At 51.3% G+C, this 25,460-nt stretch overlaps 1 protein-coding gene and 1 long non-coding RNA gene across 2 annotated transcripts; both read left to right on the plus strand.

Annotated features, from left to right (window-relative positions):
- Positions 1–473: 473 nt before the first annotated feature.
- LOC125909047 (uncharacterized) lies at positions 474–4,754 on the plus strand. Its single transcript, XR_007453533.1, has 3 exons — positions 474–641; positions 2,553–2,643; positions 4,514–4,754. It is a non-coding gene; the product is annotated as an uncharacterized LOC125909047 (long non-coding RNA).
- A 9,305-nt stretch (positions 4,755–14,059) lies between these two features.
- AEN (apoptosis enhancing nuclease) lies at positions 14,060–21,620 on the plus strand. The gene is made up of 4 exons (XM_049614073.1): positions 14,060–14,150; positions 18,741–19,344; positions 19,790–19,990; positions 20,542–21,620. The coding sequence occupies exons 2-4, from the start codon at positions 18,805–18,807 to the stop codon at positions 20,776–20,778; spliced, it is 978 nt and encodes a 325-aa protein (XP_049470030.1). The 5' UTR covers positions 14,060–14,150; positions 18,741–18,804; the 3' UTR covers positions 20,779–21,620.
- The last annotated feature ends 3,840 nt before the right edge of the window (positions 21,621–25,460 follow it).

Genomic DNA, 25,460 nt, shown 5'->3' on the forward strand with positions numbered 1-25,460 from the left:
GGCGCGCCTGGAAATGGTGAGTTCAGGGGCAAGCTAGAAAGTGGATCTACCGGAAACCGCCGGCACTGTTGTGTTGTGACATATCGCTACATCCAAGCCGTCTTCTCTCTCTCGCCCCCGCCCACCCCCACTTCTTCCTTCTCTCTCACTCCACAATCTCCGAATGCCCTAACACGGGTGAATGAAGGGATGCGGTGGGGGGAGATTTGAGATATTGAGGCCGAGGTAAGAAAGCCTATTTAATCTGAATCTGAATATCTGGGTAGGTGAAATCTGTGCAAAATGAACATCAAGGTCCTCAATTTTAACCAAAGGAGCCCAGAGTGCCCTTTGCACGAGGAGCAGGATGACTCTTTTGCCAAGGGGGAAAAAAGCCACGGAAGGGAAGACATTATCACAAAAGGGCTAACGGAGATGGGGGAGGAGGGGACAGGACCGAGGCCCTAGTGTAGTTGCCAGGCAACCAGCCCCAGCCTCCTGTTGCCTTGGTTACAGTGAGTGGAGGGGTTTGGGTCACTGATTATCCTTGAGCACCTGGATTGTTTAAATTATCTGCTGGAGAGCCCTTGCCTTCCCCGTGCTGGATGGGAGACACAACCGGTCCTGTAAGATCTCAGGGGTTTAAGAGGAAATCCTGGAAGGTGAATTTTTCTTTTTAAGTCAAGGTTCACAGTGAAGCAGCTACCTTTCTCCAAGGCAACACTTTCCACTCTCTCCCCCACCCCCTTCACTGAGGTAATCATATCCTACCCTGCCATTTCTCTGGGATTTGCAATTAGGGATTTCTTTCTCTCTCTCTCTTTCATTTAGTCCCTTAGACGGAGGGGCCAATCTTCCTCCCCCCTCTTTTTTTCCCTTTAAATGAGTAAAACATATTTGTTCTTTATGGATGAATTCAAGGAACTCAGAGAAATTATCCAAAGGTGTTTCCGGTACAAAGAGAGGGTTTCTCCTTGGCTTGGCGGTGGTTCCTTCCTCCTTAGACAACTCCTCCATGAGAGGGAAACTGAATTCTAGATCACCCTGTCTTCTCACTTCTCCCCACAGACCACACAGCACAGGTTGGTAGAAAGGCAGCCCTCTTAGCAAATTTCCACTAGTGTTCCACCTGCATTTGATTCTTCAAGATTCTCTTCCCTTTATTCCCTCTCCAGCCTGCCTTCATAGTGAGCAAATCAGCACTTAATATTTCCAATCCTCTGATCTTTTTCCCTTCCCTTGATTGACAAACACTGATTCCGTGTTTCATCTGTCGGCTTTGCCCACCTGTGTTCATTTGCAATATCTGTGGGAAATCATTTTACCCATCCTTTCCCAAAGGCAGTTGTAACAGTCTCAGAATGATTTAAAGGGACATCACTAGTAAGTTAATAGGACAACTTGTGTTCTGTGGACTATTTCACCTAGAATACTTTTCCTTCAGAACCTTGAACTTTCCCTTTCCAAAATAAAACCTGGTTTTAAACTGAGCTATGATTTGACAACAGGGAGATCTCTGTTTCAGACAGGAACTATCCTATCAATATCTGTGATGCCCTGCATCAGTAAACACACACTTCATTTTCTCTTCCTTGCCTTTTCCTTCACGCATTGCTAATATAAAAAAAAAAATCAGTCATTATAACTTCAATCTAAATTGAAGGTCAAAATTACTCTCCGTTGACTGGCTAGTTTGGAGAAGATTTACATTAAAATTCTTTCCCCTCACATGTTACTATAGAAACTTCTTTTTAATACAGACCAGACAGCTGGTCTGCTTTTTGTACTTTTCTTCCCAAAGAAGTACCTCCTTTGTGAATTCTCTGGGGCAGCTATCATTGATCACATCAATAATGTCCCATAGCCCCATGGCAACAGTGTTTTGTTTTGTTTTGTTTTGTTTTTTAATTATTATTCCTTTTCTGCTCATTTTCTTTATGGACAAAGGGTCTGCTTTCCTTTCAAGAAGAGAACTGAGATCTTATTGGCCAGGAAAGGAGAAGCATTATTTCATTGGTTAGTTTGCATTGCTTTGTCAACCAATCAGAGGATGCCATTTATCCTTTTCTGACTAGCTGAGTGAACAGGGTACCTAGAATATTTGAATCTGCCTTAGTTTCTTCCAGTAGGAAAGGATGGAATTCAGAGTTCTAGGACCCAAGAACTTTGGCTAATCCAGAATGCATTTCACTTGCAAGAGCAAATTTTGCTACCTAGTTATTTGTAGCTTACTTGAACACAAAGTACGTTGTTCTATGCACTTTTCTTTTTATTTAAAAATGTACCTTGATCATCTTTCCACATCAGTGCATGTGACTGGTATCAGCATACCAAGGGTCCAGGGAATTTTTGTGATTTCTCCTAGAAGTTCAGAATTGGTTCCCACCTTTAGGGATTTAGGGAAACTGTCAGGGGCGAGGATGGGAAGCTAGAGGAGGGAAGAGCTGTTACCTACATAATCAACATACATCCTAGCTTTTGGATTCATTCTGTCCAACTTTGGTGCCCCTGGTAGTTTTGTTTGATTTTCTACTTTAATTTTTCAGAGCTGGTCCTTTGTCTTGCATTTTCAGTGACAAGTAAAAAATCTGGATGGATGGAGATGATGACCCTCCAATTCAGTGTAAGAGCAGACACATCACTTCCCAGGAAGGCCTGTGGCAGGTAGGTGATGGTGATCCCTGGAAATGGCGATCATTCCAGCCCCTTGTGGCACTGGAGTTGGGCAGGTCTGTGTTTTTCTTTCTCCCTGCACCAAATAGTCCTATTTAAGGATTCTGCCATTAGCCTACACTTCTGCAAAAGAAAGGGGCATTAAAATTCCACCCTTTCCAAGACAGAAACTCTGATGGCAGTTTGGAAGAAGGTTTAATGTGAGTACCGATCCCCCTGGTCAGTCTTTTCTTGGTTCTTGGCTGGAGGGAATGTTTGGAATGGACAAATGCTTGACCGTGATAGTGCTCTCAAGGGCCACCTCCTTTAGTGGCCCCATCTGTGGGCCACTAGTGCCAGAGTTTCAGTAGCATCATGAGCCCCAGCACTAGACTATAAGCCCTTCAATATTAGGGGCTATGTTTTGTATACCTTTGTTTCCCTGGAACTTTGTCATGCTTAAAATAGAGTCTCAACAATGTTTGAACTGAATCCTACAGGCTAGTATCAAGACATGTCCCTTAACTTCCTCTTTATGACAAGGGCAGTTCTAGCCCTGGACCCTCCCCCAACTGTCCTTTCCAAAAGCTTCTATTCCCTAGCTCTCTTCACAAAAGATACATGAAGGCTCAGCTCATCGTTACCATGGTTACATGGAGTGGCCACACGGAGGATCCCTATCACCCATTGCTGTCAGGAGGAAAGAGAGAGGAGGGGTTTGGGGATCATTGTCACGGAGGAAACCATGGAAACAAGCGTTGCCAAGGCAATGACTCTAAATTCAGAGGAAAGAAACTAGAAGTGGGGAGAGGGAGATGGGGGGCTCAAGGGCAGGTCATGGTTTCAAGGTACATTTCTCTTAGACTGTAACAGCCTCCTTTGCTATTTGCATCTTTTTTTAAATAAAGTATTTTTCATTTTATTTTTTTAAAGTAATCTCTATGCCCAGTGTGGGGCCTGAACTCGTGACCCCGAGATCAAGAGTTGCATGCTCCACGATTGAGCCAGCCAGCCACCCCTCTATTTACATCTTCACCCAATCCAGAAAGAGCCCAGAGTTAAAGAATTTAGGAAAACAGGGCTTCAAGTCCATTTTCATTGGTTCTGCAAGGAAAAGGCCAATGAAAATGAGTCTATTCACACTCATGATCAACTGTCTCTGAATTTTGCCTCTTTGCTAACCAGTTGCATGAGCCAGACTGTGTGGTAGGCACTGGAATATAATAATGAGCAAAAGCCCCTGTTCTCATGTTGAGCTGATCACAGGACAGCCACTTGGTGGCTTTAGGTCAGGGTTGCTCACAGGGCTAGACTGGACAGTCCTGAATGTCAATGTCCCGGGATCTGCTAGGATTCTCTCCAAGCTCTCTCTGTAACATTTTTTAGCTTTATCTATTACCACCAGAAGTTTACCTGGGAACTCCCTGAGAAAGGCCTGTTTTTCCTAGGAGTACCCCTTCAGTTAACATCTTGTATGTTACTTAGCCTTGTTCTCTAATATTAGCACTCAGATCTTTGTCTCTGAAACTATGCTAAGGATGATGTACCAAACCTCTTTCAACAGTGCCAAAGAGACATGAGGCCATTATTAAGAGATTAATGACAACAAATCCCTTTCTCTTCCTTGATGGGTTAGATGCTGGGGGTGGGGTTCCTCAGCCCCTTGTAGCTTAGAGTCCCAGAGCAAGCACCCCACTGGGGAGTGGAGAAAAGGGGGTCTCAACAGCCTCCTGGGGAGGGCTATCTCTCCCCTGTACCCTCCACAGAAGAGCTTGGGGTTTTCTCAGGCTCACCTGTCTAGGGCTAACAGCTGGAAGGCCTTGGGCCTCGGAGCTGGGCACTGCCAGTCTTCTCCATGTCCCCCCTCTGTGTCTCCAAGCAGGTCCTGCCCCGTTCCGGATGGAGAGACTGGAGAGAACAAACTGAAGGTTGGAGAGCTGGGCTACAGAGGAAGACGTCTCAATTAGAAAGAGAAAGAATTGAAAGCAGCACCGATAGGGAAGGGTAATTATCCCCCAGCTGCTGCAGAAATAAAATCAGGGCGGTGCTCTCTGAGCCACCAGGATATTGTGGCTTTTGCCAATTAAAAAGCAGATACGCCCTGCCAGTGCAATTAGAGTCTGGGCTAGGAAGGGCGGGGGGGGGGGGGGGGGGCTGGCCTTCCCGCCAGGGGTGCGGGGGGGGGGGGTGGGGCAATTCTCTGGGGAGCCCAGCACTCGACCTAGGAGGAAGGGGACCCTGGGCTGAGAAGCCATCCTCCCCCCCTGCCCACAACCGGTTCCCCTTTTCCTCTCTTGTCTATACTGCTTGCCCAAAGCCTTAGCCCCACTTCATTCTGAGCTGTGGCTCAGCAAGCCCTGGGAGGGTTTTCACCATGGGCCTTGACTGTAGACCTGCAGGGCTTGGGGAGGGGGGGAACCTGATAGAGAGGGGTCACCATTACCTGGAGTCCTTCCTTTTTCCTCATCTCCAATCACCATGATAACACAATGCTTTGTGATTGACGAAGATAGTGATATCACTATCTCTTTGTGATAGAGAAATGAGCTGCCCGCCTGCCTCCCTTTACTAAATAAGATCTCTTTATTATTAAAGCAGGGATTTCAGTTCATTCTAGAAAATAAAACACTCTGGAGGCAAGAAAGAGAATACAGGACGTTCCCATCCCTCCTCACTCTGAGCAGAGGCTCCGGAGACTTCGGAGGTGGGGGAGGGGTGGTGGGAAGGGGAGCGCTTGGCGGTGGGAGCCTGGCGGAGAGCGGTCCCCCCACCCCCCTGCAGGAGCGCCGGAAGTCACCTGCGGAACAGGCCTGGGTGAGGGCTTGGAGCGGCTCGCCCCATCTGGAAGACTAGTGATTTTGTTGTTGTTTCGCTGCACCCAACAACAAGTCCCAGTCTGCCTCATGGTGCTGGCCACCGCAGCGGGGGGGTGGGCAGGGCCGCGCCCCCATTTCTGGCTCTCCTTCCAATGTTCTTTTTGTGCTTTCTCTATGTCCTGGAAAACACCTTCGGGAACCGCCCCGAGCACTCCCAGGGCAGCACACCCTCAGGCCGACTCTTCCAGAAACAAGGACAGATGTTAGTGTGAGCTGAGAAGCATGGGGTGGGGTGCGGGGATGGGGGTGTCTGTCCTCGGGAGCGCTGGGCTGTTTCCGCACCCCTAAAGGGCAAGGAGAGAGCATCCCCCTCTGTTATCACGGGTTCACCCCACGACCGTTTATCGCTGGGCACCCACGGCCGGGTCGTATTTGTCAGGAGAGGGCCGCCATGTGCGCGGGCACAGAGGGGCAGGTGCCCAGGACGGAGGCACCTACCACGCTGAGTGCGCTGACTTAGCAATACGGAGAACACGCCGCCCCCTGGCTCATCTCGAGCTTGTCTGCTGCCTCCCCCAGGCCTGAAAGAATGGACTCCTGTGTTTGCAACTATTGGCCCCCAGAATCTGCCTCGGTGCTGCTGGGTCCAGAGGCGTCACCAGGGCAAAACTTGGGGGGGCAGGTAGCTGTGCTTGGGGAGCAGCAAAACATTTCCCAGCCCCTCTTCATGCCTCTGCGTATGGGGCAACCTCCTCCAAGGTGGTTGTCAAGTCCCTGTGATGAGACCCTCAGGGGAGACACAGTTTTCAAGCGACAATCCGAAATGCCTTCTCTGGTCCTTTCCAGGCATAGTCCCACCCTTCTTCTTCACCCACACAGCAGGCACGAGGCACCCTGGGGTCCTCCTGCCGAAGAAGGGAAGGATTAGCTCCCCAGCAGCTCGGGGAGGCAGAAAAGGCTGGAAAAATCTTAACACGAAGGAGAGCACCTTACCCACTTAAGCTGGGTTGGGAGTTGTCGTCCTTTAGGAAACGCTAAAAAGGCAGCCCTTCGTGGAGCTCGCCCTGCTTCTGCCACCTATGTGACCTCTGGCAAAGAACTTAACCTCTCAGAAGAAATCAGTGTTTCACTCTCAGCAGAGGCTGCTGCCGTCACTGCTTCAGCTGCTCCTTCAGCCCCTCCAAACCAGCTCACTTCTCCCCCATTTCCTGCCTCTTAAATTTCTCTCTAATTCCTAACCCAGCCTGAAGCCAGTGGGCCACCGACCCTATTAGAAATCTCATTCACACTTGAGAAGGGCTGCAAATTGGTGTCACTCAGCAGGTGTCTGCCCTTCGTTGGGGGCTGAGCCCGGGAACTAGAGGGGAAGGAAGTCACATCTCTCCCTGACAGTCCTCAGCCTCCAGGCCTGGAGTAGACACGGGAGGGGGAGGGATCCTGCGTCAGTGAAACAAAACATGGGGGGGGGGGGGGGGGGGGGGAAGTGGGGCGCACTCCGGAGGTGAGAGATGGATGGGAGAGCCCAGAATGAAAAACAGAGGCAACTAGGCATTCACTCCGAAGACGTGGGGGCGGGAAGGGAATTGGGGCTTTGACGTGTGGCACCCTGTTCTAATCCTGGCTCTGTCACTTACTGGCTGTGTGACTTTGATCCAGTCACTTAACATCTCTGAGCCTCAGCTTCGGAACTTATCGCAGCTACCATGCCAGGTTGTTTATTTAAATTAAGTGAGAGAAGTGTCATAGTACATAATGGCATATGTAAATACTCAGCAGTAGTCTCTTTGCCTCCTCTTTCATGGTTTGCCTCTTCCCTGATCTGGGGTACCTACCGGACCGACCGACAGTCCCCCTTCCCCGAAGTAGGAACAAATGAGAACAGCCATCTCTGGAATACAGCCGCCCCCATCAGGTAGAAGTTTTATCCCATTCGGATGTTTATCTCTTCCCTCCCCAGATCACTACCTTGTCCATTTCAGGAGGCTCAATATATAATGAAAGAATGAATATAAGCCATAGATCCCCCCTTCCTCCCTGCCCCCACCCTGTTTTAAAAATGTAGAAACCGGGGCACCTGGGTGGCTCAGTCGGTTAAGCGGCAGACTTCGGCTCAGGTCACGATCTCACTGTCCGTGGGTTCAAGCCCCGCGTTGGACTCTGTGCTGACAGCTCAGAGCCTGGAGCCTGTTTCAGATTCTGTGTCTCCCTCTCTCTCTGACCCTCCCCCGTTCATGCTCTGTCTCTCTCTGTCTCAAAAATAAATAAACGTTAAAAATTTTTTTAAAAAAATGAAAATGTAGAAACCAAGGCTTAGAGAGGGTGTGTGACTTATCTCCGGGTCATTCAGAAAAACAGATAACTTACTACTTCTTAATGTAGCTTTATAGGTATTTCAGAACACAAAAGGGTTGGTGATCCAAGGGTCAGGGTGTCTGGTCCCTTCTCCTTAACCGCATGTACCCTGTTTTTGCAACCAGCAGCCAGCTTTCCAGCACGCACATCAGGTTCCCTGGAAGAGCAGGGACACAGCGCCCTCTGCTGGGGTCTCTAGGTAGCTGCGCTTTAGCGGTGATTCTCTGGAATCCCCTGAGGAGCTTTAAAAATCTGCGTGTTCAGGGGCATCTGGGTGGCTCAGCCATTTGGGGACCGACTCTTGATTTTGGCTCAGGTCATGATCTCGCGGTCCTGGGGTCAGGCCCTGCATCGGGGTCCCCCGCCGCGGGAGCCTGCTTTGGCTTCTCTCTCCTGTCTCTCTGCCCAAACACACCTGCTCGTGTCCGCGCGCTCTCTCTCAAAATAAGAAAATGAACATTAAAAAATATCTGCATGTTCAGGCCTCTCCCTGGACTACTTAAATCAGCATCTTGCAGTGTGACCAAGCATCAGTAGTTCTTAAAGCTCTGCAGGTGATTCCAATATTTAGCTGAAACTGAGGGCCACAGATGTAAGGGTTTTAATTTCACATGTGAAGGAAATTACTAGCCTAGACTAGAAACAATAATGGTGGAGAATACAATTCCCCTGGACCGTATCCCCCTCCATTTTCTATACAAAAAAAAAAAATCAGTCATGTGAGACTTGACCTGCGTTTAAGAATCCTGGAAGTTCTTGGGGACACCTGGGTGGCTCAGTCGGTTGAGCGTCTCTTCAGCTCAGGTCATGATCTCACGGTCTGTGAGTTCCAGCCCCGCGTCAGGCTCTGTGCTGACAGCTCAGAGCCTGGGGCCTGCTTGGGATTCTGTGTCTCCCTCTCTCTCTGCCCCTCCCCTGCTCATGCTCTGTCTCTCTCTCTCTCTCTCTGTCAAACATAAATAAACATTAAAAAAAAAAAACTTTTAAAAAAGAATCCTGGAAGTTCTCAGAAGGTGAGGGAAGGTATAAGGGTACGCTAAGTGTCATGGTGACAGGCTATGTCCAGGTAGGTCCAAAGTCACTATTGGATCAAGAGTGCTATACAGAGGGAATCTGCTTGAACAAAATGAGTACATTATTTGCATCTGGTTCCCAGGGTTTTGTCAGCTTCATACCCTCCAAATAAGGACTCTTAAACTTGAACATGAACCCAAAAGCTGTTAATCAGCTCATTAAAGCAGATTTCTGGGCTCCAATTCTATGGAATTCTGCCTCAGTAGGTCCAACCAATTTCCAGGTGATGCCTGGGCTGCTGGTCTAGGACCACACTTAGAGAACCACTGCTCTAAAAAAATGACCAGATTGGTACCCCCTTTCAAGTCTGCACCTGGTCCAGCAGCATGAGAATCTCATAGCATCCCAAATAGTCCTCAGAACAGGTACACGAAGCAGGCAGAACAGTGCTTTGACTGTGGCAATGATGATTTGTCAGTGCAACGCGGATCAAGTCCTATGTCTCAAATGCTACAGGATTCACAAGGTGGAAGGAAGAGGAAAGGGTGGGGTCCATAGTGACAGGGCATGGGTTATGGGCTTTTTCCTACCAAGCCCAGCTCAGAGGGGTGCTGCTATATAGAAGTCTCCATGGAAGGAGGAGATATTTTCACTCCAGGATTGAGAGGGTGAGGTCCCTAAAGGTGGGGTTGTGGATACTGCCATCCCAGTCAAGAAGCCAGTATTGGCCCATCTGTATTATATACCTGGGGACCTTCAACTTTTTTGCTTGATATTATTTTTTGTTGTTGTTTTGCTTTGTTTGTTTTTGGCTTGAACTCACCACGCTGAGATCAACAAGAGTTGCATGCTCTAATGACCGAGCCAGTCAGGCGCCCCCTGCTTGATAATATTTTTAATCATAAGTGTAAGTAGTTATAAAGGATGTGTCGTAAATATTGACATCTTAAAAAAAAATGTGGGGGCGCCTGGGTGGCTCAGTCGGTTGAGCGTCCAGCTTCGGCTCAGGTCACGATCTCGCAGTTTGTGGGTTCAAGCCCTGCGTCGGGCTCTGTGCTGATGGCTCAGAGCCTGGAGCCTGCTTCAGATTCTGTGTCTCCCTCTCTCTCTGCCCCTTCCCCACTCATGCTCTGTCTCTCTCTGTCTCAGAAATAAATAAACATTAAAAAAAATGTGTCCTTACATGAATGCAGTGAAGTCTAAATATCATTGCACTCTGATTCCACCATCATCTATTTTAAAAGGAAATGAAGGGGCACTGGGTGGCTTAATCGGTTAAGCGTCAGACTATTGATTTTGGCTCAGGTCATGATCTCACAGTTTCAGTTTTGTGAGTTCGAGCCTTGCATGCGGCTGCTTGAGATTGTCCCTCTTTCTCTGCCCCTCTTCTGCTCTACTTTCTATGTCTTCTCAAAAAAAAAAAAAAAAAAGACTCATGGATTCCCCCTTTGTTCACCTGTGATGAGGTGACAGACATTCCAAATTCCCATTCGCGGACTCATCAGCGGTTAGCTGCACTGCGGGGCACTGACCAACTGCAACAAAATGCTTATTAACTGAACATTGGCTAAGCTTCTCTTCTTCCTCTAGGTCCCTCAACCATGGCCCACGGCCAGCCAGAGCCAGTTTACTACCCCACCTACCATTTGGATGTCAGCCCATACTGTTCAGTCCTCCTCCCCATCCCCATTCTCTCTAGCCTTGTTTATTCTTCCCTATAAAAGAAAACCTTTTTTTTTGCCCAACCTAGCGGATCTTGCGGTCAGAGCACTCCCCTATGGCAATAGCTCTCTGCGCACCTCTCCCTGCCCCTAATAATCCTTCCAAATAATGTCTCTCCTTAATAAATTGCACATTATGTGCAACATTCTTTTTCCTTCTTGAGCTTCTATTTCCATGCAGCTGGTACAGAGTTAATCACTGCATAATATATTTTCAGGCTTGGCAATATTTTCTGGATCAGCCAATCATACATTTTTCAAAAAATTATGTATATAAATTTGATCTTGTTCACTCTAAAAAAGTGTTCTGTGACCCATAAAGTTCTGGGTGTTATTTTTTTCCTTCTAAATTGAGGTATTGTTGCAAGGGTTTGCAGTATATGTGATCAAATAACAAATATATAGCATCCCATTATACGTGAGAGAGCATCTTTTTTTGAGAGAGAGAGAGAGAGAGAGAGAGAGAGCAAGCGAGGGAGAGGGGCAAAGGGAGAGAGAATCTTAAGCAGGCTGCATGCTCAACACAGAGCCAGACACGCGGCTTGATCCTCTGACCCTGGGATCATGACCTGAGCTGAAGTCAAGAGTTGGACACTCAACCAACTGAGCCACCCAGGCGTCCCAGAGAGATCCTCTTTACACATAAAAAAGTACATTTTTATTAGAAGTGCTGTTGAAAATCTGTCTCTTAAGGAGGTAGATTGAGCCAGTTACTTTTCCAGTAAGTTTATAGGTCCAGGGATGAATATTAATTTTTCCAAGAACGAGACAGAGTTTGGACCTTTTGTAAGCACTGATGAACACTGTTCACATAAGAGGTAGAGAGAAGTACAAGGAGGTTTGTTCTGTCAGTGTCTCTCGGTTCTTTTAATTCCTGATAATTATCTAGCAAAACAAAATATTTTAAATGACCTATTAGCTGACAACATAATTAATTAAATCTTCCTTAGATCACAGTGGAAGCAAATCAGAAACCACCTGACTTGTAGAAGGGTTTCTTGCCCCTTCCTCGGTAATAACCCATCTGTGGTAGAACTGACTTACTGTTTATTCCTCCTGGAGGCTACTTTTATTTCCCAGGGTAATGCAACAGAGCAAGATTCAGAATGAGTGTGTGCGGGGAAACTTTCCTTCGTAAAGCTGGAGACAGCTGGTTACACAAGGGGAGAACCACAAGGCTGAACCACAAGGACTGTAGGCATGTGCTCAGGTCCAGCCCCATGGGAGTTGAATATCCTGATACTGAGTCCCTGAAAACCCTCCTTGCCTCCAGAGTTAGCTCTCACAAAGTCTCCTTGTCTGGAGACCTTACATCCCCTCTCCACCCCCTTCCCTTCCACTCTCTGTCCTATCACTGTTGCCTAAGAAGCTCTGGAATCTGTCCCAAGCTCTTTATCCTCTCTCCCACTCTGGTCCCCAGGATCTTATCTTACCTGAATGTCCACAATCACCCCCAACTCCTCTTTCTCCAGACCTAATCCATTCCTCTCCACACTGCAGCCAGAGAGAGAGCTTCCCCAAATGCAAATGAACCAGCTCTGGATTAAACTCCCGGCTCCCCGAAGCCCTCAGGAGACTGAGTAGAAGGACTTACCTCTCTAGTGGTCTCGTCTTTTGTCCTGCTTCCCTCAAATCTACTCTGGTCAGAAGTAGCAGATTCCTGAGCACATGTACACCTGGCCTTCTGGGTATTTTGCAACGTCACTTCTGTTTACAAGACGGAGCTAGGCGGAGTCAGGACTGTTTTGGTAAGGGTCTTTGTTTGGACCCTAGCTGTTTCCTCTTAATTTCTTTAAAGTGTTCATTTCCTTGGGGCGCCAAGGTGACTCAGTCGGTTAAGCCTCTGACATCGACTCAGGTCATGATCTCATGACTCAGGTCATGATCTCACAGTAGGTGGGTTTGAGCCCCTGCATTGGGCTCTGTGCTGACAGATCAAAGCCTGGAGACTGCATTAGATTCTGTGTCTCCCTCACTCTCTGCCCCTCCCCCGCTCGCACTCTGTCTCTCTCAAAAATAAATAACCATTAAAATAATTTAAGTGTCCCTTTCCTTAACTGTAAAACAGAAATAATAATAGCACATATTTCATGGGATTCTTCTACATATTATATATGTATTGCCTGGCATATAGTAGTGCTTGCATAATAAATGTGAACTGTTTATTATTCTTGCTATTTTTTGGATATATCCTTTTTATTTTTTTAACCTTTTATTTAAATTCCAGTTAGTTAATATACAGCATAATATTAGTTTCAGGTGTACAACTGAGTGATTCAGCACTTACAAACAATATCCACTGCTCAACACAAGTGCCCTCCTTAATCTCCATCACCTTTTTTTAGCTTGTTTTACTTTTTATTTTTTTAAATTTACGTCCAAATTAGTTAGCATATAGTGCAACAATGATTCCAGGAGTAGATTCCTTAGTGCCCCTTAACCATTTAGCCCATCCCCCCTCCCACAACCCCTCCAGGAACCCTCAGTTTGTTCTCCATATTTATGAGTCTCTTCTGTTTTGTTCCCCTCCCTGTTTTTATATTATTTTTGTTTCCCTTCCCTTATGTTCATCTGTTTTGTCTCTTCAAGTCCTCATATGAGTGAAGTCATATGATTTTTGCCTTCCTCTGACTGACTAATTTCACTTAGCATAATACCCTCCAGTTCCATCCACATGGTTGTAAATGGCAAGATTTCATTCTTTTTGATTGCGAGTAATACTGCATTGTATATATATATACCACATCTTCTTTATCCATTCGTCCATCGATGGACATTTGGGCTCTTTCCATACTTTGGCTATTGTTGATAATGCTCCTATAAACAAGGGGGTGCATGTGTCCCTTCGAAACAGCACACCTGTATCCCTTGGATAAATGCCAAGTAGTGCAATTGCTGGGTCGTAGGGTTATTGTTCTTGCTATTATTCTGGTCGCACTGAATTCTCTGTTCACCGTTCTGTTTTCCAGCCAGACCTCGAGCAACTGGAGTTTTAGGGATTGTGCTTATTCTGTGTATCCCATTGCTGAGGCCATAGCAGGAACTTCGTACTTATGAATAAAGTATTGCGAAGAGATAAATGAAAGACTAGCGCCCCGAAGGAGCAAACCTGACTTTAAAAATCTCTCTTTAGTACCCCTCACGTATATTATTTCACTGAATCCCTACGACCCCCAAGGGGTAGGGGCTATTACTCCCATTCTGCAAATGTGGGTGTGTCTTCTGTAAGTCATTCGGCCTTCGGGGGTACAGAGCTCGTAGGAGGCCACATCCCGACCCAGGGAGCGGGGTGGATCGGGGCTGGGGGGACACAGATCCGAGGAATGCGACCCCGGAAAGAAGAGGTCACGGTCTCCTCCGGTTCGTTTAAAATCTGTCGCCAGTCTGGCCGGCTCCGGACCCAAACCACACCCCTTTAGGAATCCCCGCCCCCTCTGCCGCTCTGCGCCTATCCGCCGCGAGCCAGGATTCCGGCCAATCAGAAGAAGGGTTAGGCGGGCGCGGCCGTCCGGCGAGCCAATGGGTGGGGAGCCGGAGCGGGGCTTGCCCGGGCATGTGGGAGCTGCAGGCTGTCTGAGCACCACGTGCGGGCGGGAGGACAGACGCCGTACTTCAGGTGATCTCGGGACCCTGTTGGGGACGGCGGGCTGGGGCGGGCTGGTGCGGCGTGTTCCCGACCGCAGGGCCCCGCGCGCTGTGTTCGCCCCCGGCCTGCGGCAAGGGGCGCCCGGCCGACCGGCTCTCGCGGCCCGGCGGGCGTGGAGGCCTGGCCCCGGGCGCAGCCTGTGCCCGGTCCCCGCCCTGCTCGGGGGTCCGGGGCCTGTGGGGGGCGGCGCTGGGCGCTGGGACTCGGCCTGGCAGGCTCGGCCCGGCCGCCGCGGCCAGCGAGTGACCGCCTTCCGAATCCTTCCCTGGCAGAAGTCGGGCCTCCCCCGCGGGGGGAATCCTCAGGGATCGCGGGCGGCCGGGGCCGACCGTACGGGGCCCTCGGGCTCTCGTTTCCCCGCAGAGAACTTGGGAGTCCACGGGGGTCTCAGCGAGCCACACTTGCTCAAATTCGGGCGATTATTCGTAGCAGGGCTTGGGGGTGGGGTCGCGCGCTCGGTGAAATACAGATTCTCAGGCGCCCTTCCCCAAAATGGCAGTTAGAATGGTGGGGGGGTGGGGGGGGCAGGTAGGCCTGGGAATAGGCGTTTTAAACAGACGTTCTAACTGCTTTTGGGGAAGCCCCAAGCCTAGTTCAACCCTCGGTTTTAATAAGCTCTCCTTTTGTGGCGAGGGGATGGTGACTCGGTCCAGGTCGCCTAGCTTTTAATGCCCGAGCGCTAAGTGGGCCCGCACCTGCCCTGTCTTCCTGATCTGCCAGCAGGTTGGTAGCCCCCTCGGCGATTGGGACTTCGTGGTTCCTTTGAGGCCTTGGCTCTAAGGCCTCTGCTGCTGGGGTGCTGGGGTCCTTCCCTTAAGGCCACAAGGCTCCCTAACCCCTGCAACAAGAAGGCCCTGTGGCTGCTGAGCCCCGAAGAGCCGGTTCCAGACTGGAGGGGTATTGGACCTTGTCTTTACTGAAACAGTTGTGTTATTTGAGCAAAACTTGTCTCCATCCTGGCTGAGCTCCCATCGGGGGCCCAGGATAGGGGAGGCAAGTCCTAGATAATTAATCGTTGTCTCCGACAGGTCAGCAAGGTCCCGGCATATGGAAGAGGGCTGCCTCCACTTCTTGAAGCACAAGGCCACTTTTTCTCAGGCAACTTAAATTTCTGGTTTCTTTGAAACCATCTTGCCAGAAGGGTCAGGCAAGCCACTCCTGACCTGCAGGGCCCTGAGCCCTTTCAGAAGGGAAAGGGCCCTCCTCCCCCCAACAGAGGTCAGTTTCTAGCAGCATCAGAGTTTGTCCTCCTAGGTCCCGTTCTCCCCATTGCCGGGCTGAGGCAAATTGAGGTTCTGTGTTTGTCGGCTCTCCTATGTGACTTGTCGAGATGAAAAAGCAGATTATGGCTAAGTGCACGTCTAAAAGGGAGAAGGCTTCTTGGGGAGTAGATGAGCAAGCCAGAGGGACGATGAGTCAGGATGGGGCACCGTGCCTCGCCCTGGCCCGGCGTCGCGGAGTAGCACTCCTCCCCACGCCTCTTAAATCTCTGCTCCTGTTCAGACTCTTCTCCAGAGCTCCTCCTATAAGGCAGTTGTGCTCCTGTTCCCGCGTCAATCCCTGGACGGAGCCCATGCTTTCAACACCTTCCAGACACAGTTCTCTCTCGCCCTCCACCGTCTCCTCACCCCCTACCTCCTTTTCACTTGCTGCACCGCCTCCTTGCCCTCTCACAGTGGATGTACTCTGCCTCCTGGACTTAGTGTCCGCATTTTCTCTGGATGCCCTCCCCTTTCTGTACTCCTGGCAGACTTTCCTGAAACTCTTCAAAATGTGCTTCCACTGCCAGGCTGCACTAACCCAGCGCTTCTGTCTGTCCAGTACTTGGCCCGGTGAGTCACCTTGGCCAGGCCAGCCTGTCCTTAGTTCACCTCTCCCATCCCTGAGCCCACCCTGGTGGGTGTCTGGCTGCCTGTCTCCTTGCCACACCGGGAGCTCCCTGAGTTCCCAGTCACCTCCAGCTCCGGCATCCCCACGGTCTGGCAGACAGCAGGCCCGGCTCCAGCTCCCTTCGCACACTTCTGAAGAGGACCCGCTACATGCTGGGGCCTGGGCTGGCTGATGGGGAAGGGGCGGAGACACACAAGGCTCTGTGCCTGCCTTTCAAGCACTTTAAGCTGGACCGTACGTAACTACTGCCTGAAAGTGTAGCGGACCCTTCTCTGGTTGTGCTGTTAGGAGTAGAGGGTGACTTTCTTTGCTCCCCAGCTAGACTATAAATGTCTGGGCTTAGGGCTACTGTGCAGCATTTCAGTGACTTCGCTGGGTGCTCTGGGACTCCCTCAGTCGATCAGCAGAGATCAGCCTGGGGACACCAGCTTAGGGTAGGGCCACCGAAGTGTACGATAGCCTTCTCAGAGTGGGGACGGAAGGTTGAGTAGTAGAAAGGGGGGAGGGACAGTTCCCCCAGCTGTGATTTACCCACCAGCGGCATCGTCTGCTCACGGGCCCCTCTTCCTTCCCCAACCCTGGGCTCCTTCCCTTTCAGGCCTTTGCACCAAACATGGCCACTAATTTGTCTCCCTGTCACCTTGAGGGTTACTGTTTTTCCTTCACTTAGATTTAATCTCTTCCGGCAAGTCTTCCAGAATCATCCTCAGTGTGTTCTGCTTCCCTGGCACTTCTGACCCAGCCCTGCACACACCCTGTGCTTTGTCCCTGTCTCTGCAGTGAGATGAAACTTCTCGGAGCCCGGTTGGGACCCCAGGGAGCCTCAGGCAGCCCACTGGAATGAAGGGCTGCTCCAGCAGGACTTCCTGAAAGATGTAGACAGGACAGGGGACGTATGTGAGGGGGATGGGAGGCAAGAGGAAGGCCTGTGGCTGGGGATGGGCAGTGAGTCCAGGCTGAGGCAGCTTTGACCTTGGAAGAGTTCGTTACCAACCAGGAGAAGAGTCTTAACCTCTCTGGGGGAGAGGTACCTGGGTAGCTCAGTTGGTTAAGCATCTGACGCTTGATTTGGCTCAGGTCATGATCTCACGTTTCTTGAGTTCAAGCGTCAGGCTCTGTGCTGACAGTGCGGGGCCTGCTTGGGATTCTCTCTCCCTGTCTCTCTGCCCCTCTCCCTCTCGTGTGCGCGCACGCTCTCTAAATAAATAAATAAACGTACAAGAAAAACCTCTCTGGGGGAAAGGAAGCAGGCAGTTATTGAGCCCCTACTGTATACGGTGTATGCAGATCACAGCACACGTGTGTCATGTCTTCAACAGGAAAGGTGGTAGGGCCATTGTGGATGCAAGCCGCCTGAAGCTTAGCAGAGCTCCATCCGGACCTGAGTTAAATCCTGCTCTGCCTGCTTGAAAGTCCTGGTTTTCTGGTCTGTTAACAATGTACCAGCTGACTTAGCGGGTGAGGTGAAGCTCTCCGAGCTAGGTCCCCCCTAGGTCCCCCGCTCTTGGGCGGCTGCTGGCCTTGTTGCATGGGATTTGCAGCCCCCTGTGAACTGCAGGCCTTTCTGGTGTTCAGTGATGGAGAGCTTGGGGCCCCGGAGACCTGCAGACACTGCTGCTCAGGGCCTTTTCCGTTTCCCCTTTGTAAGCTGAGCAGGTTTACCATCACGCTGCTGCCCACAGCCTATGGTGACCTCACAACGTGCCCAGCTGTTGAAAAATGTTTGCGCGTGCTCTTGTGATTTGTGAAGTAGAAAGTCATTTAATAAATTACCATATTTTGGGGGCTCTTGGGGGGCTCAGTCGGTTAAGCATCCAACTTTTGATTTCGGTTCAGGTCATGATCTCACAGTTTGTGGGTTCGAGCCCTGTGTTGAATGGCTTTGTGCTGACAGCACAGAACCTGCTTGGGATTATCTGTCTCCCTTTCTCTCTGTCCCTCTCCTGCTCATGCTCTCTTTCTCTCAAAATAAATAAATAAACAGTAAAAAAAAAACCAAAACAAACAACTGGGATTATATATACACACACACGCATACACACACACACACACACTATTTTTGGAACCGTTATTTTTCTCAAAAGTATACCTTTCTTAACAAATTTTAAGTTTGTTTTGAAGACAGAGCATGAATGGTGGAGGAGGGGTAAAGAGAGAGAGGGAGAGACAGAATCGGGGGCAGGCTCCAGGCTCTGAGCTGTCGGTGCAGAGCCCGATGCAGGGCTCGGCTCGCAAACCTTGAGATCATGACCTGAGCTGAAGTCAGATGCTGAACCAACTGAGCCACCAGGGCACTCCTAGCTTTCTACAAATTTTTGATGCCAATGCTTACTGGAGGTAAGCTATGGCTTGGAAGTTGAGACCTTGGACTCTGGGTCCATATCAGTTCTTGTCTCTTATTAATTGAGCAGGTTACTTAGTCTCTCTGCTTCAGTTCTCTTGCCTGTGATTACGAGGATAATAATACTTGTTCGGGTTGGGAATATTTAGTGATTCCCTGTAAAGTACTCAGAACCGTGATTTGCATGTGGGATTGACCTGAGTGCATTGCTTATTCGTAAAGGTCTTCGACTCGGCCTGGGAGCCTGAGACAGCACAGGGCTGTAGGGCAGCCCGGCAGAGGGGCACAGTTCTCACCCAGCCCCTCTGCCCCTTGTGTTCTTTCTGCAGAGCGCTTCCTCACTGGCACGTGGCCTCCCGGGCCTCGCTGCACCCCGGCGGTGAGCTTATTGGGATGGTACCCCGGGAAGGCCCTGAGTCTGCCCAGCGCCTGTGCCCTTCCCTGGCTGGCCTGAATGCCAAGGATGTGCTTCGGAGAAAGCACAAGACGAGGAGCCGACAGCACCAGCGATTCATGGCCCGCAAGGCCTTGCTGCAGGTGCAGGGGCTGCTGAGCACGCCCGCAGGGCCGGGATCCTCCCCACTGCCCGCACGGCCGGAGGCACTGCCGGGCTCCGAAGCCACCAGCAGCAGGATGCAGCGTCCAAGGAATGAATCTGGAGGTGCCTCGTGCAGCCGAAAGCCCACGCCCAGGGAATCCACAGCACCCTGGCCCAGCAAGTGCGTGGCTATCGACTGCGAGATGGTGGGCACGGGGCCCCGCGGGCGGGTGAGTGAGCTGGCCCGCTGCTCTGTGGTGAGTTACCACGGCGACGTCCTCTACGATAAGTACATCCGGCCGGAGATGCCCATCGTGGACTACCGTACTCGCTGGAGTGGCATCACTCGACAGCACATGCGCACAGCCATCCCCTTCCAGGTGGCCCAGAAAGAGGTGAGGGCAGAGGTGGGGGCTTGTGTGATGGCTGATGGCCAGCGAAGGGCAGCCCTGGGTTTGAGCCACCACTTAGCCGGTGGAAACAAAAGACTTCGGGGAAGTTACTTAACTTGCCTACACTGTGGCTTCCTTCTGCAAAGAATCCTGTGCCAGCAGGAAGGGGTTGCTCGTACTGAGGAGCTAGAAGACGTACCCCACGCGTGCCTTCCCTTCATGCTCCAAACCACCCGTGGGGAGAGCACCTGTACCGGGGACAGAGCTGAAGTAGGCCCTGGGTCGTAGTAACTGGGAGGGCCTGGGTTCAAACTGGAGGCAGCTTGGCTGACTAGAGCTCGTGGCTCCCCCGCCCCCCATGCTGCCACCCCTCGGCGGGATCCGGGCACCAGCAGTGAGGCCGGCAGCGTGACCGTGGGGACTTCCCACCTCCCTTCTCCGCTCCCAGATCCTCAAGCTCCTGAAGGGCAAGGTGGTGGTGGGGCACGCGCTACACAACGACTTCCAGGCCCTCAAGTACGTCCACCCTCGCAGCCAGACCCGGGACACCACCTACGTGCCCAACCTGCTCCAGCGGCCTGGCCTCCATACGCGCACCCGGGTCTCTCTGAAGGACTTGGCCCTGCAGCTGCTGCACAAGAAGATCCAGGTACGTGGCACGGGAGCAGGTGGCCGGTGGCCGCAGTGAGCGGGGGCCCCAGCCGGGGCTGTGCCTCCAGGCTCCGGTCCCGCTTCCTCCCCCATCCAGGGCACACGGGTAAAGCGCGGGCTGTCGCGTCTGCAGGCAGCCCCGGGGTGCCCTCTCCCCGTCCTTCCCCCGTGTCCACGCTCTTGCGGGCTGCTGTCTTCCAGATCCGCCCCCTGCCCACCTCCACTCTGTCCCCATGCATGTCGCATGTAGAGCTCCCATCGCGCAGCTGGGATGGGATGCCCTTCCTCGGGGGCAGCCAGTGACCCTCGCTCCCACTGCCCTCCGCGTTTCCCCGCCTGCCCTCCAGGCCTTTGGAGTCGGAGGTCTTTAGCGGGTGTAGATCTGAGGACCTGGGCTCAGCGGAGCGGGGTGGCGTGTGGCCCGTGCGATGGCTGAGCTCTTCTGTCTGAGCGGCACCCTTGCCCTCCGCCCAGTCCCGAGCTGCGCACAGCCGCTCAGAGAGTACGCGTTCGGGGCCCGCGGGCAGTGACGGGGACTGTCGTCCGCAGGCTGGCCGGCACGGCCACTCGTCGGTGGAAGACGCCGTGACGGCCATGGAGCTCTACCGGCTGGTTGAGGTGCAGTGGGAGCAGCAGGAGGCCGGCAGCCTCCCCGCCTGCCCGGAGGACCGGGAGCCTGACAGCGGCACAGACACGGAGCAGTACATGGAGGACCGGTACTGGCCGGAGGACCCGGCCCAGGGCCCCAGCGGGGGATCGGGGGACGCACAGGACAGAGGCGAGTGAGGCCAGGGAGGCTCCCGGCGGCCTCGGAGGGCGGCGAGTGGGGCGTGGGGGCCAGGCGAGCCCCGGGCAGCACGTCCTGGGCAGGACAGGGTGCCGCTAGCCCACTGCCGGCATCCGGGGGTTGGGACCACCGGTCCTCCTGGCTCCCTCTGCCCACGGCGTGGCCCTCCCCTCCCCAGGGCTACTGCGGGCACTTTGTCCCCACTCCCGTGGTCGCTAATGGTGCTTCGTAGACACCGTGAAAACGTCAGGTGGGCAAGCTGTGAGGACCCAGCCCGAGGAGGGAGTGTGCCACAGACGGTCCTGGCTGTCACTGGCCTTCCCCACCCCCAGGCTGCGCTGTCTATAGGGATGATGTCTCCTCCTTGGGGTGTTAGTTCAGCTCCGTGACTTGGTAAAGCCCTCTTGTTGTCCTCTGCCCCGTCCTCCACAGGCACGTCAGGTTCAGAAGGAGTATGCCCTGAATCCGTAGAGTGAAGGCCACTCTACGGGGCCCTCCTTTGTTTTCTCTCGGAACTGGAACTCTGGCTGTAGCCGTAGTGGGAACCCAGCGCGAGGCTACGATGGCATGCAGGGCTCTCAGGCTCATGGGGTGTTGGCACCAGAAGTCACCAGGCACTGGTGGGAGGACGAAAGCCAATAGGCTTTGGGTGGGGAGTGTGGCATACTAATTTTGACCCAAATCAGGCATTTCTCCTGCCCATCCAGCACGAGGCTCCCTTAAGCCAAAGCCTGAGGAACAAGATAGCAGCTTGAATCCCGGGACCCCTGTGCAGAACCGCACCCAAGGGACCTTATTTATCGAGAGCAAGGCCAGCGGTGTGCAGGGGAGCAGAGTGGGTGTCCCCCGGGGATAGGGCCGGGCAGTGGCGGCCGTGCAGTGCACCCGCACCCGGGCTGGGGTCCCCTCAGGCACTTTGATCCACAGTCATTGTGGTTATTGGGTTTTCTCCAAATTTCTAGAACTGCTCTCTGTCAGGATTTCATCTCCCACCCTTCTTTCCTTGTTTCCTAAGGGGCAGTTTGGGGGTATTGAGGTTCAACCAAGAGCTCAGGTCCACACAGACCGTTGAGCCCCATCTTGGCTTGCCACTTAATAGCTTTGAGACCTCAAGTCTGTGACCTCACTCTTGAGCCCGTTTCCTTGTCTGTAAAATGGGGATAATGATATAACCTACCTCACAGGACTGTCACGGGGGGACGCTAAGTGCTTAGCGCAGTGCCTGGCACTTTGCAAACCGAGGTCGGTGGGAGCAGCTATTTTTTCTTCAGGGTCACTGTCAGCCTCTTCTGGGTCACACCTGAACACGCCCCTTGGCTTGAGTGGCTTCGGCCCAGACGGGGGACTGTCCTTCCTTGCTTAGCTGTTCCAGCAGGTGGGGCACCGGGCCAGCCGTGGACACAACCTAGAGGTGCTGGGTTCTCCCTGTGGCCGTGTGACCTGTGTATACTCCGCGTCCCTCTGTGTGCAGGAAGCTGACGATGGTTTCTGTGTCCGTCTGGGCCAAGCAGCAGGGCCAGGAGCTGAGAGACGCTGCTGAAACCACACTACTTTGAACTTGTCTGTCACCAGCTCCCTCGCTGTCTGCAGAGTGGGGAGCTGGCTGAGGCGCTGACCTCAGCTGGCCTGGCTCCAGGGCTTTGTTCTGGAGTCCTTAAAAGTCTGTAGCTGGCGCCAGACTCCCAGCTGGGGCGTAGCTTCGATTCTTGGGGCTGGGGGTTGAAGAAAGATGGAGCTGTTACCAGCAGGGAAATGTACTGGCTTTAAAATCAGCTTTGTTGTAAAACCAATTGTTCTGGAATAAAACTCAACGAGAAACGTGGATGAAGTGGCCCTTTCTGAATTCTCCGACTGGGGTGGGAGGGTGGCTTGGTGGAGAGACCAGGAGGTGTGGGAGCACTGAGTCTTGCTGGGTGCTTTGGCATTTGAGGTGGGGGCTTTCCAGATGATGCTTTGGGATGTGGCAAGAACATTCTAAAGCTACAGAATTTATGTCTTTCAAATACTTTGTTGAGCTTATTTATTTTGAGAGAGAGAGAGAGAGAGAGCATGAGCCGGGGAGGGACAGAGAGGGAGAGAGGGAGAATTCAAGCAGCCAAGCAGGTTCCGCGCTGTCAGTGCAGATCCCGACGTGGGGCTTGATCTCATGAACTGTGAGGTGATGATCTGAGCCAAAACCAAGAGTCGGAGGCTTTACTGACTGAGCCCCCAGGCGCCCCTATTTTTTTTTTTTTTTTTAATTTTTTTTTCAACGTTTTTTATTTATTTTTGGGACAGAGAGAGACAGCATGAACGGGGAAGGGTCAGAGAGAGAGGGAGACACAGAATCGGAAACAGGCTCCAGGCTCCGAGCCATCAGCCCAGAGCCTGACGCGGGGCTCGAACTCACGGACCGCGACGAACTCACGGACCTCGAGATCGTGACCTGGCTGAAGTCGGACGCTTAACCGACTGCGCCACCCAGGCGCCCCAGGCGCCCCTATTTTTTAAAATTTTATCACTGCCCTATTGTAGAGCATAAAGTTTATTTAATTTGCTTCTGCTGAAGCTGTGTACTCACTTTTTTAAGACAATTTTTGGTTTTGATTGTGATTAAATACACATAACATAAAATTTACCATCTTCACCGTTTCTAGGTGCACAGTTCAGTGGTGTTACGTATATTTACATCGTTGTACAATCTCCAGAGCTTTTTCATCTTGCAAAACTGAAACTGCTCATTTCACACTTAACTCCCCATTCCCTCCTCCCCCCTGCCCCTGGAAATTGCCATTCTGCCTTCTGTTTCTATGAATTTTTTTTTTTTACTAAAAAAAATTTATTTTAATGTTTATTTTTGAGAGAGAGAGAGAGAGAGAGAGAGAATCTGAAGCAGGCTCCAGGCTCTGAACTGTCAGCACAGAGCCCGATGTGGGGCTCGAACCCGCGAGCCACAAGATCATGTCCTGAGCCGAAGTCGACACTCAATGGAATGGGCGACCCAGGCACCCCTGTTGCTATGATGTTTACTAGATGCCTCATCTAAGTGAATCGTCCAGTATTTGTCTTTGTGATTAGCTTATTTCACTTAGTGTAAGGTCCTCCAGGTTCATTCATGTTTAGTATGCAGGAGGATCTCCTTCCTTTCTTTAAGGCTGAATAATCATTTGGGTGCATATACCACATTTTGGTTATCCAGTCACCCCTCAGTGAATACTTGGCTTTCTTCCCCTGCTTAGCTGTGAGTAGCGTTGCTGTGAACACAGGTGTGCAATGTCTCTTTGGAATCTGCTTTCAGTGCTTTGGGGTGTATACCTAGAAGTAAGATTGCTGGGTCGTATCATAGTTCTGTATCTGATATTTTGAGGAACGGCCATACTATTTTCCACGGCGGCTGTATCATTTTACGTTCCCACCACCAATGCACAAGCTTTCTAATTTCTTCACATCCTCACCAACACTTGTTATTTTCCGGGTTTTTTGGGTTTTGTTTTTGTTTTTTGGTTTTACTCATTTATCTTTTTTGGTAGGTATCCTAGCAGGTGTGGAGTGATAATCTCATTCTGGTTTCAACTTGCGTTTCCCTAATAACTAGAGATCTTGAACATCTTTTTGCGTATCTGTTGACATATAGGAGTTTTTTTCACTTTTTGTGTCTTTAAAAAAAATTTTTTTAACAGTTATTTCTTTTTTTAAGAGACAGAGACAGAGTGTGAGCGGTAGAGGGGCAGAGAGAGAGGGAGTCGCAGATTCAGAAGCAAGTTCCAGGCTCTGAGCTGTCAGCACAGAGCCCGACGAGGGGCTTGAACTCAAACCATGAGATCATGACCTGAGCCGAAGTTGGATGCTTCACCGACTGAGCCACCCAGTCTTCCCTCACTTTTTGTGTCTTGTAAAATATTTTTTTTTATTGTTTTGTTTTAGAGAGAGAGCACTAGTGGGGGAGAAGGGCAGAGGGAGAGTGATTTATTTGTTTATTTTAAAATGTTTGTTTTTGAGAGAGAGAGCATGAGTGGAAGAGGGGCAGAGAGAGGACAGAGGATCCAGAACAGGCTCTGTGCTGATAGCGAGCCTGATGCAAGGCTCGAGCTTGCAAACCGTGAGATCATGACCTGAGCCAAAGTCAGGTGCTCAACAGACTGAGCCACCCAGGTGCTCCTATTGTATTGTATTGTATTTATTTTATTTTATTTTATATTATCTTACTATTTTATTTTAGAGCACGCGTGTACGAGCAGGGCAGGGGCAGAGAGAGAGAAAGAATCTCAAGCAGACTCTATGCTCAGCACGGAGCCCGACTCGGGGCTCCATCCCATGACCCCGGGATCATGACCTGAGCCGAAATCAAGAGTTGGACGCTTAACCGACTGAGCCGCCGAGGCGCCCTATGTTTCTTTTGAAAACCGTGTTCCATTCGCAGTTTTACATGTATTAAATTGAACCACACCAAGTTGCTGCCATTTGGCTGAGCTGGTCCTACCTGCCACATACACCTTAGAAATCCACACAGGCACATTTTTGAGCACACGCCCGCTAAGACAGAAGGTCAGGGTGCCTGTAGGGAGCGGTGTCCTACCCGCCATTAGGAATCATCCACTCTCAGCCTGCAGCCCGCGCTTGGTGCCACCCAGTGGCAGCCTCTCCACCCTGTACGGTCACAGGTGGGTCGACTGAGGCAGGATGTGTGACTTGTAAGGTTGAG

The sequence above is a fragment of the Panthera uncia genome (genome assembly GCF_023721935.1).
Source record: "Panthera uncia isolate 11264 chromosome B3 unlocalized genomic scaffold, Puncia_PCG_1.0 HiC_scaffold_1, whole genome shotgun sequence".
NCBI lineage: Eukaryota > Metazoa > Chordata > Mammalia > Carnivora > Felidae > Panthera > Panthera uncia.

Coding starts and splice junctions, on each gene's coding strand:
- AEN (XM_049614073.1), top strand. CDS start 18,805: ATGGTACCCCGGGAAGGCCCTGAGTCTGCCCAGCGCCTGTGCCCTTCC. Junction 19,345..19,789: donor TCCAGGTGGCCCAGAAAGAG/GTGAGGGCAGAG, acceptor CTCCGCTCCCAG/ATCCTCAAGCTCCTGAAGGG. Junction 19,991..20,541: donor TGCTGCACAAGAAGATCCAG/GTACGTGGCACG, acceptor TGTCGTCCGCAG/GCTGGCCGGCACGGCCACTC.